At 31.7% G+C, this 12,259-nt stretch overlaps 1 protein-coding gene across 15 annotated transcripts in view; it reads right to left on the minus strand.

Annotated features, from left to right (window-relative positions):
- The window catches only part of LOC145247387 (trafficking kinesin-binding protein 1-like), a 297,237-nt gene that overhangs the window by 84,695 nt on the left and 200,283 nt on the right, over window positions 1-12,259 (minus strand). For all 15 annotated transcript variants that reach the window (XM_080109082.1, XM_080109079.1, XM_080109080.1 and 12 more), the window contains one exon: window positions 8,069-8,185. In XM_080109082.1, the coding sequence (XP_079965208.1) occupies window positions 8,069-8,185 (117 nt within the window). The remainder of the gene's footprint in view (window positions 1-8,068; window positions 8,186-12,259) is intronic.

Here is a 12,259-nt window from a genome sequence, read left to right on the forward strand (position 1 = left end):
AAAAGACTTAATTTTAATAATAAATGATCAAACGAAATTTTTTTTCATTTAATATAAACATAAAAAAATCGTTTCCTTTCTTTGTTGAAAAAATATGTTCAAAGTTTCAAAATGGCTAAATCACCATGTTTTTGATTTTTTGATTATTTGGATTATTCGGACTACTATTCTTATCTTCAGTGTTATTTGCACAAGGTTTTGACTTGTGTAACCTCCAACAGGTGTATTTTGTTGAACTCTGGAATATTTCTGTCGAACTTGAGAATCTGCAAATGGACTTTCAAACAAAATCCTTTATGCCATGATGGGTAGAAATCTAAAGTAATTTGTAATTGTATTCTTTGCATAAGCCATACTAAGGATTAAACTTTCAACCCGCAGAAAAGGTGTCACTTACAACTGAATTTTACCTAGTACTTTATCTGTTATGCCATGGGTCCCTGTATACCAACAAATTTGCATAGTTATATATATAATATGCTGTGAGATTAAAAAAACAAATGAAACCTATACAGTTATTAAATTGACAAATCAAATCTTGTTTCTTAATAGTTAGTTTTATTTGTTATCATTGTACCATTGGCAATAAAATAATGTACTCCACAACATTTTATTTAAAAAAAAAAATGGTAGTGATTTTCAGATGGTAATATAGAAAGGTTTTTTCAATTATAATGAGGGGGAGGGGGGCGCGAAATGAAAACTATTAAGGGGCATAACTCATTTTTAATCCCTTTCAATCCTGGTTGGTTGTTGGGGTTTATGGTATGCCAACCTTTGCTAAGTCATTTTATGTCAAAACTGCAGTTTGATATGTTTTGCATTTGTATATTTTAGTAAATGGTTTGTAAATGATGGATTTCATAGATTGTATCCTGAAAGTACGATCACTTGGGATTAAAATGTCCCTTAAAAAGAATGGCAACTAAGCGGTGACTTAAAATTCTCCCAAACTACCAAATTGGGGAATCACTTCAATGTTTATCTTTGCACTGGACAATTATTGGAACGATTTCAAAAACTAAATCTACCACATAATTAGATGTTTTTTTTTCTAATGCGGTAATATATTTTTAGAATAAATTACTTAACCAAGTTAAAAATAACGTGTAGAATATTTTAAGAATGAACTGAATTAATTCGGAAATAATGATAAAAGAATTTACTTGGAATTTTATGTTTTTCTGATGAAATATTTAAGAGAATTTTATCTGTATATTTGTATTATATATTCTGAAATTATAGGCATTCTAATATTTTCAGGTGATTTTTAGATTGTGTTTTGTAAAAAAAATGTGTTGTTATTAAGCTCTGGTATAAAACTCATTCTAGTAGTAGTTATGTGTGTGTGTGTGTGTGTGTGTATATATATGGTGATGAGGATTGCAACATCTTGTCAGACGAGTGCCACTCCCTCAGACACTGAAAGTCCATGAGCCCGAAATTGACTTATTTAGTCCTTCCGGCGAATTCACACACTCAAGCAGACATGACACTGAAGACGGTCATTGGTATATATACATATATATACATGCACGCATACATACATATATATACATACACTTACATATAAATACACACACACGTGCAAACATACACAAGACGGTCATTGGCATGCATACATATAAATATATACACGCATACATGCATATATACACACATACATATCTATAAAAATACACACATATATACATACACAATGCATAATACACATATGCACACATATATACAAATACATACATATGCATTCATACACATACACACATATGCATATATACACACACACACACAAACATTTATACACACATACATATATACATACATATACACATGTACATATATAAACATACATACACATAATGATGGCAGATAAATTATTACATGCTTCCAGCATTTCAGGCCTACACGCGTCACAACTTTTTCATCGCCACAGGACTATTTTTTTATAGACAAATGCCTGAGGGAGTATCTATACAAAGATGATGTTACAGCATCTTAGCTTTGTATGACAGCTAAATCTCTCTCTCAGTTCAAAATGTTGAGATCCAGCAACAAGCAAGAGCAAGATAGCCAGCAACAAGTCAAACTGTAGACCAGCTTAATGCGGGTACTGGTCTCCCGCTTTATGGTTTTTTAAATCAGAGATTTGCTTCTCCTAGAAAGGTTGCCTTCACCACGGCTTACAGGAGCCTCTCCACCCAACATAAACATGAAAATAAACACATGCATACATACAGATGTATGCCAACATACATATACACACACATGCAAACATACACATGTAGAGGTATACATATGCATACATACACATACATATACATGTAAAATACACATGAAGGAACATTCCGAAAGATAATCAGGACGACGATGATAGTGAGGGGTATGATTAAATGAGTTTGACATGAAAAAAAATACATACATACACATGCATACCATATTATTTTGAATAGCTTCTTTTTTTTTCCATTTTCTTTCTTTGAAGATTGCAATGCTGCCAACATTGCTCCGCTTTTTATTGAAACCAACCAAGAGCTCTTTTTAGTATCCTCGCTGTTCCTTTAAGTGCGATTGTCTGGATCTCTATTGCACTTGGTTCACCAGGAATATTAGTTAGGTAGGACTTCAGGTTCTTCTTCATAAGCCCTGTAGCACCTATAATAACTGGTATGATTGATATCTCCCTAAGATCCCAGTTTCTCTTCATGTTAGACATGAGACCTTGATATTTGGTCTGTTTCTCTCTTTCAGCTCTGTTCAAACCTCCATCATTAGGGACACTCACTTCAACCAAGGTTGCCACTCTTTCTGACTTATTCCATATAACTATGTCAGGTTTGACAGCAGCATTTTCAAGGTAGGTGACTGTAGGGATTACATGATCGTAATGTATGGTATATAAGTCATTTCCAACTGTTCTTTCAGGTTGATATTCCCAGAACTTGCTGCTACACTGAATGTTTAATTTTTTACAGATGGTCCAATGGAGGTACTTACATACTTCATCATGTCTCACTGTATAGTAGCCATTCCCCAAAAGAACTTTGCAACTTAATACAAGATAACTCTCACTTTCCAATTCTGTATGGCAGAACCTGCATTTGTTATCATTACTGATTCCTGCCATTTTCTTGAATGCATTGGTTATCAATCCCTGGTCTTGAGCAGCCATTATAACCCTTTCCTGATCGTGGTGGAGGGCAGTCCAAGGAACCTTCTTTGTCTATGTATTCCTGAGAGAGTTCCCCCAGAAAATACTTTGCACGCTGATGTTTGTCCCATTCTTTAAGGTTCATTCTTTGGAAGGTATATTTTTGCCGGCTCTTTCTTACTATTTCTGTGGCAGGCTTGTTTGGTGCTTCATCCTCATCTGTGAGACAGCCCTGATCAAAAAGGTTGGCCAGCTGGGTGACTGATGTTCTGCTGGCTCTTGTCTCTTGATGTTCGTATACTATTGAGAGGGTATGGTTCTGGGAGCTTCTCAGATACTTATCTGTGTTTACAATAATTGCCCTACGTTGATGATTGATCTCAGACCCCAGTCCTCCTTCTCCTCTGGGCCAATACAGTCTTGGTAGACACTGAGTTCTATATATTATTTTATGAAGCGTTAGTAGTTTCTGTGTCTTTTATATATATATATATATATATATATATATATATATATATATACCATATTTTGAATAGCTACATAATATATTATCTTGTGTTAGCAAAAACGAATCTAACAAAATGCTCAATCATTAAAACAAACTTTTTTTTTTTTTAAACCTTTATGTATATACTATACATTTAGCTATCCATTAATTGTACCCCAGAGTTAGCCATAATTTTATAGAAATTTCAGTTTAAAATGATCATATGGAGAACATCACATTCTCCTAAACACAGATATAGAAAAAATTTTATGACACCAGCATTTATAAGCTGATGAGCTTCACACATTTAAAACTAGAATTTTTGTAAAATTACAGCACTGAACCTGTGAATGAAATATGGATACCGCTAATAGATGCTTATTTATTGTAATAAACAAAACACATAACAGAGTAAGCATATTTGTAATGCAAGATGATTAAAAAGATATCTTAAAAATCTGGTCATTTAAAAGGAAAAGTATTTAATGTGAAAACATTGCATATATATATATATATATATATATATATATATATATATATATATTCTTATTAAAAGTTGGAATAAGATGATTAATCAAAAATAAGAAATGTCTAAAAAGACATAAAAGTTGATTCATAAAGTCGAAAAGATCAATGAAATTCGCTTCTTAGATGTAACTAAAAAAAAACAAAAAGTTTTGGCTCCAGATGTTATACACTGATCAATTATTTGATGAGTAAGCATTTCAGTTGGCATAAATAAATCCCAATGAATTATATCTAGTTTAATATGTTTCTTTCTTCCTTTAATTTTGTTTATCCTTTACAGCAGATCGGTCGGTTACAATCACACAACCAAAATAAAAATAAAAAGTTTATCATTATTTAAGTAATCAAGTTTTAGGAGTTGGTACTCCAATAATCAAACTCTTAATGCATTTCAATCACAGAAATGTTGCCCTTTCTTTTTTTTTTTTTTTTTTTACATTTAAACATTAAACACTTATTTTTATAAATAATCATCAACTATCAGAATCTTGAACTTTAATAACAAAAATGTAATATTTGTGTTTTGTACAACTTTACTAATATGATACTATAGTGTATAAAAATACCATATAAAATGTGGTTTGAATTAAAGCAATTCAAAGAAAAAAGGTTTCATGAAAACAATATAGCATGAACGTTTATATACAAAAAAGAAACAGAGTTACATACTTTAAAAATTTGAGTGAAAATCAAATATGTATAAATTAAAAGATTGTTGAATGCATTTTAATTCTTTCAGTTTGATCAGAATTTTTATACATCGATGAAACCTCTTCAAGAATATCAGTAATACGAGTAATTTGTATATCATGAAAATGTGTTCTTGAAATGTGCAGAAACAATTGCCTATAAATGAAGTGTTTTTGAGGGAAATATGGAATGTTTATCTGGTTTACATGATGATTATATATATATATATATATATATATATATATAATCATCTGGGATTATATGAATATGGATAGATTCTTTATATAGAGACTTATCAAGATATAAGAAGCTCAACATATAAGGGTGGAGCATAAATATAGAAATAAATTATAGACAAAATAAATAAATATAGGTGTATATGAATTTAGCTGTCAGTTCGATAAGGAAAAACATTAATGGGGAGAGCAATTATACATACATACATACATGCATACAGTGCCTAAATAAAGACAAATTTAGATATTTAAAGATAGATACTATTAGAAAATAATAAATTTAAGCAATTCTTATAATGGCAGAAATTAATACAGTTTTAAAAATTTTATCTGGTGAAAAAAGTGTCATACAAACTAAAAAGCATATTACCTTGATTTAATACTTTTTGGAATATCCATTATTGAGTTCAACAGCTACTAATCTATTCCGGTATGTCTGAACTAACAATTTTCACACATTCAGAGATATTTTGCCCCATTTTTCATGGCATACTGTCTTCAAAGTCTTGATATTTGTTTGTGCTTTTTCCCCTCAATTTGAATTTTCACATATCACCATAAGTTCTCGATAGGATTCAAACCTGGAGACTGACTTAGCCATTGCAAGATATCAACGTTATTTTCAGCAAACTATTTCCTTGTAGATCGAGTGATATGCTTGGGATCATTATCCTGTTGGAAAATCTAATCAGCTGAAGTTTTTCAACAGAAGCCATTAGATTTTTTTGCAGTATTTCCTGGTATTTTTCAGCATTCAGCTTACCATCTATTAGTAACATTTTACCAACGTCTTTTGCCAAAAAACAGCCCCAGATTATGATACTGCCACCACCATTGCATTACTTATTGTACGCTTGAATACTTTAATGCCTGATGCATGCAGACGTTCCTGCAGCTCTTCTCAGTAACCTGTGGATTTTGCTAAATCTAATATTGACAATATCCTCGCTGATCTTGGAGAAATTTTCCTTGGAACACCTGTTTGTCTGTAGTTTTCAATACTGTTAAAAGTTTTAAACATCAAAATGAATAAAGCAATTGTAGTAAAAGGAAACTTTCGGTTTTTAGAAATTGTTCTGAAACTGTTCTCATCTTTCCAAAGTAAAATAATAAATTATTTTTGTGGAATAGATATTTCTTTACCTCTTGGCATTATTAGAATTTTCTTGTAAGACTACCAATTGCAGAATGTTCTGATAATAGATTTTAGAGTTAACTACAGTTACTGATAACATTATTGGAACATTCTAGAATATAATAAATATTCAGACAATACATATTGTTTCACGTTAAAACTGAATTGTATGAATACTTTTTTCACCAGGTAAAAATGAAAAAATGTATTAATTTCTGTCATATTGGCAGAAATTAATATCTAATAAAGATCTAATTAAATTTATTATTTTCCAATAGTATATGTATCTTTGGAAATAAAATATATCTAAATTTGCCTTTGTTAAGACTTTACCTGCATATTAATACAATTTTGTTTAGTTTAAGAATATTTGTTTACTCCCACTACATACGTGTGTGTGTGTGTGTGTGCACGATACTCCTGTCGACTTCATTCTCCTGTCACAACAACTAATGTAATGTAGTTGTTAACATGTAGATACTGAACAAATTGCAAACTCCGCTGCAAGGAACATAAGAAAGGAAGAGGAAAGAAATTCAATCCACTTTTTCAGGTTTCAACAAAAGACATTTATTGCTTTCTCTCCGGCCACATGTGACTTCAGCTGTGATATCACACATGTTACTTCAGCTGTGATATCACACATGTGTTTCTAATGTGATCATCGGTCTGCACACACATTCTTTTTTTATATTTTTCTTTCTTTGTACTTGCCATGACGTCACCTTAGCACATGGTTCGGTAATTTGCATACAGCTGCCATATGCACATCTGCGCTTTGTTACACTAAGTTGTTCAGAAATCCACATGTGATTTGTTTATAGTGGTAAAGGCTTTGTGCAGAACCAACCACACTTTTTCATATAGCAGTTAATCTCATGGCTGCCACATGACAGAACAGACAGTAGATCTCAGGTTTTGATATCAGAGCTTTCCTTCTTCTAGATGCATGTCTTAGCAAAAATTAAGGTGCATCTCTTGCAGTGGATGAAATGCGCCCAGCATCATTCAGAATATATGGGTGTCGAACTAAATGAACAGATAAATAAAGTTCTTGCAATTATTTTATATTCCTTAACATAAGACATTTTGTAATATTTCAGTGCAAACAATATAACATTTTTTTCATTTGGTGCTAAAACAAAGATTGCAAGGTGTTTGAATCCATGAAGACCTAACATATAGATAATCATAACAAAAAAAGGATGTGTAACAGTTAAAGTTACACCTTGTGACTTATTTATGAAGAGCGCAAAAAATTTCTTGATCTATTACATAATATGGTTGATTCAAACTTCATAAAAGCAAAGCTGATGCTCCAACCTTGAGTGTCAGTTTATATGGATGAAAGACCCAAGCATATAAACATTCAGTGACATGACGAACAGTGTCAGAAGGTTCTAGCATGACACTTGTAAATAGTCTGCTATTGATGCAATTAACCACAGCATTTTAAAAGGGACCATCTCTTTCACAAAGTCACTTATAGTTGTGAAACTTATTTTAGTGTTGTGGTGACACAAGCGTGCAAACACGCAATCTCTATTATAACAAGATGTTTGGAAATTATAAACTTATGTTAAGATTTTTTAATGTATGTTTCAGAATTTTTGAGATAAAGATAATTTGGATTACTTCACGCTTCAGCCAATGTAACCTCCATCCTTCTTCAGATATATTTTGTCAAACTTGGATTCTTGAGTTTGTCAAGATACATCTGGAGATGTTTGGAGATTACATTGGCTGAAACGTTGTGAGAATAACATTCAAGATGAGTAGTTTGAATAATTCAAATACAAATTTTTAAGGTACAATATTCTTTAAATAGGTAAAAAAATACTTACTTTGTCATTTGCAATAGTAACCTGTTCCTCTAATTGGTCTGTCTTATCAGATAATTCTTTATTTTTCTCAAGAAGTGTTTGACCAATACGAGCTGCAAGTTCAAGATCTCGTTCTTTCTATAATAAAAAAGCAAAAAACAAAAATAAAGAAATACTTTTCACATAGGAAAGATTAAAAAGACTGAAAAGGATATTTTATCTAACGATCATGAAAACAGTACCAAAAACTAATATCTTTAAACATGGTCGAAATATCCGTTTTAGGATAGGTTCGTAATATGGCACCAAATTTTTAATAAGTGCAAAAAATCTCACTCAAAAAATACTTCAAAACAATCAAAAACACACTGGAAATATTTTAATTTTGTGAAGTTAACTTTTGTTAGAGTTTGTTTAAATTTATTTAAATTTTTAGTACAAACTGTAGCTATCCAGCACAGCCCAGGATTCATTAATATCATTTATCTTTAAATTTTAAATTGTGAAAGTCACAAAGAAAACCACATATACAAACAGAAAAACAAAACTGCAAATGTAAGCGAGCTAACTGATATGTTTACCTATAAGCTAAAAAAGTCTTTGAGATCATTATTTAAAATGATCTCCATTATAATAATCTGCCTTGCTGGAATAATTATTTCCAGAAACAAACTAGAATGAATTACATTTTTAGTATAAAAAATATAAAGGATAAAAAAGATATAGCTTGTCAGAATCAAATATCAATTTTTTATGCCCAACATAGAAAATCCAACAAAATTACTTTATATATTAGATATGTAGATAATGCTAATTGAGACTTGCTATAGTTGTTTTGTTAATGTTACGATTATGCAAGAAAGTAACGTAATGACATTTACTTATAATTACACTAACATTTGCTCTGGCTAAGATCAATGCGGTGCATATTTCATTGGTGGGAAAAAAAAAAATTATTCTGAAGTGGAGGCGTGTTAATTTGTTTGATGTTAGTTTGTCCTGATTTTTATAGAATTGCACACAAAATGTTCTAGAATTTTTTTCTTGCATGCCTAACATGCTGACTAGCTACTGTTTGAAAAGTTGTGCATGTACACTTTATCTTCTGTTTTCAGGTTGATAAAATCTCAATCCCATCATAATCATCATCACATTCGGCTTAACATCTGTTTTACATGCTGACATGTGTTGGACTGCTTTAAGAAATTGACTTCCAAAATAGTCTATCTCTGGCCAGGTATTTATCCGTCATTCTGTCAGGTATATTTTCATCACTTTGGGAATTTTCCAACATTACAACCACTAAGCAACACTTTAGTCTCGGTAACACGGACTTCCACCCCTTTACTTTTCATAGCATTCCTCAAATACTAATAACAAGTAGGTTATCCATTGTTTCACAGGCAAGAACTAAATCATTAGCATACACCCTCTTCGAGACTGGACAAAATTCCATGGACAATACTTCAAAGACATAAATGAAAAGCAATCTAAACTCCTACTTAAATGTTAAAACTATCACTAAATGTGCTGTTAATTTTAACAGGACTAAATATGTCTTGATGTGGCTTAAACAACCTTCATCATTCCTTTGCTTCTAGTTTATGCACAGCCCATCAGACAATCTCTCTTGACATACTGTCAAAAACTTTCTGCAGATCCATAAAGGCAAGATACGCATTTTTCTTCTTACCAAGATACTTCTCTTGTCTGAGGAAAAATATAACATCAGTGGTACTTTGCCCAGGCATAAAACCAAACTGTATTTCATTTATGCTTATTTACGTTATAAAATGACTTCCGAATAAACCTATCTCCGACTAGGTTTTTATTTATCTCTCTCAAGTCTATTTATTTGCTGTTGAATTATTCTCTAAGTCACCTTCATGATCTGATCAGTAAATTTTAAGCCTCTGTAATTAACTTTATTTAGTGCTTTCCCTTTACCCTTGTAACAATTCATAATTGTACTAAGTTCTAAGTTTTTTGGGCTGAAGTCTTCTTTTATAACCTTATTTTAACTTAAAAAACCACCAGAAAAATATTTTATTCCAAAAATAAAATTATATAGCTAGTACGTTTACTTATGTAACAGCAATGCTAGATAAGTAATATGTTCAGAAACTTTGTGTTAAAAATATTGTATTTCATTATATTCTGACTATTTGGAAGCATGTCTTTTTAACACTACTTGAACTGAAATTCTATCATCTGTGAACAGATAAAGATAGTTTGAAGTCATTTTATGACAAAATCTGAGAATGTGAGAAGTGTTATTATATAAATTCCTTAAATCCCAAGAGATAAATTTATTTTTTGTCCAATACATGACTCATTGGTTGATTTGTCCATCAGGATAGAATGTTTTACAACATAAGATACAATGCCAATGGTTTGTGAAAATAACCAATAAAAACAAGGAAGAAACAAAGTTTTAATGAAAACATGAATACTAAAAAAAATGTTGAGAGACAAACATTTTAGACGAAGGTTAAATGCGATGTGGATGTGACATGAAAGAGTTGGCAAACTAACAAGTTATTCTTGTCTGAAAACAACACCCAATGGTTTAAAAAGATACAACAAAAATAATCAAATGGTAAAAAAAAAAAAAAAAATGTCTGATACAAAGATCACAATTTTTTCTTTAAATAGAATATACATAATGCAAACCAGTCTGGTTGAACTTTTTTTTTCAAAAGTTACTTTTTCCGAATCACTAATAATTATCAAGTAGACAAAGTTATGCAAATTCAAATAAACATTGGTATTTTTTATGTTCATCATCATATTCATTCAACATCAGATTTACATGCTGGTATGCATGGGATGATTGTTATGAAATGACTTCCGAATAAACCTATCTCTGACTAGGTTTTTATTTATCTCTCTCAAGTCCTTCCTGTTTCTCTTGATCTTCTTTTGGGATCTCGCTACCTCAACTGTTCTACATCTACTAACCTAACAAGTCTCATCCATTCTTTCAATGTGGCCATTCCAACAAAGTTTCCTATTCTGCACACATCTCTCTATTCTGTTCAGGTTTTATCTTCCTGAGCTCACCAGATCTGAGCTTGTCTTTAAGACCCATATTACCCACCTATCGTATCATTCTCACATCATTTCTCTCCATGCAATGCATATCCTCAACCCTCAGGATCCTCTCCTCTGTTTTTCAGAACTTTAATATTAGTGTTTTGTAAGATTCTGAATGACCAGCAAGATCTTCTGCCTCATTTATTTTAACATAAATTTCAAGATTTTCCAGATTCTGGTGGTGGTGGAGGCTTTTTTTTTAGGCAGCCAAGATTAACTGCATTACACATACACTAAAACATCATGCAAGAGATTATACACTATCTTTGAACTCACCATATATCTAGAGAAAATTAAGATAATGCTTACAATACTATTGGGACAACAGTATGTTAAAACTAACATCTATGTTAAGGTCAAATGAAGCATAGTCGACCTTTTTTCTTTAAATTGCTAACAAGATGGATCCCTCAACACCAAAATATTTCTAAGGATAAAAAAAGTCAGCAAAAGGTTTGGTATGTTTAAAAAGCGTATGTAGTCCGAGAGCCATTAGCATCAAAATGAAGTTTAGTATGTACAAATCAGGTGTCTTGTCTTTGTATTCTTTCCCACAAGAATTATGCACAGTTGACACACCAAGGCTCTCGGAAAGTTCCAAGAAAAGTCTTAAGAGAGTATTTAACATTAAATGGTAATCTCTGACACCTGACACTGACATCCTACAGCAAACTGGTGTATTAGGGTGGAATATTACAGACTTCTTAAATAGTACTATGCAGTTATGCAGTACAGTAAACGTTCAAGACACAAGCTGAAGAGACATTTGAAGGATATAATCAAAGACTATCTTAAGGCCCTTTGCAGAAATGTAAATATCTAAAAAAGGAGAGCTTCAAAACGATAGGTTTGGCAGCATCAACTATATGATGAAGTCATGAGGCAAGGCAGCTAGAGTACTCTACTCTGAGTCATGCTCCATGAAGCAGTATGTGTCAAACATCCCAGATAAAAATCTGCCTTACCATGCATGTTGTAACTGTGGCCGAGCTTGTCTGTCATGAGTTTGCTTTCTCAACCACATGAGACCCTATGGCAGCAACTAATTACACAAAGGACAGATGGAAGGCATGAACATAGGTATGTATGAATGGCAGCCAGTAGTTTTGTCTATCA

Source organism: Euprymna scolopes, chromosome 25, assembly GCF_053919585.1.
Source record: "Euprymna scolopes isolate OS-2025 chromosome 25, ASM5391958v1, whole genome shotgun sequence".
Lineage (NCBI taxonomy): Eukaryota > Metazoa > Mollusca > Cephalopoda > Sepiida > Sepiolidae > Euprymna > Euprymna scolopes.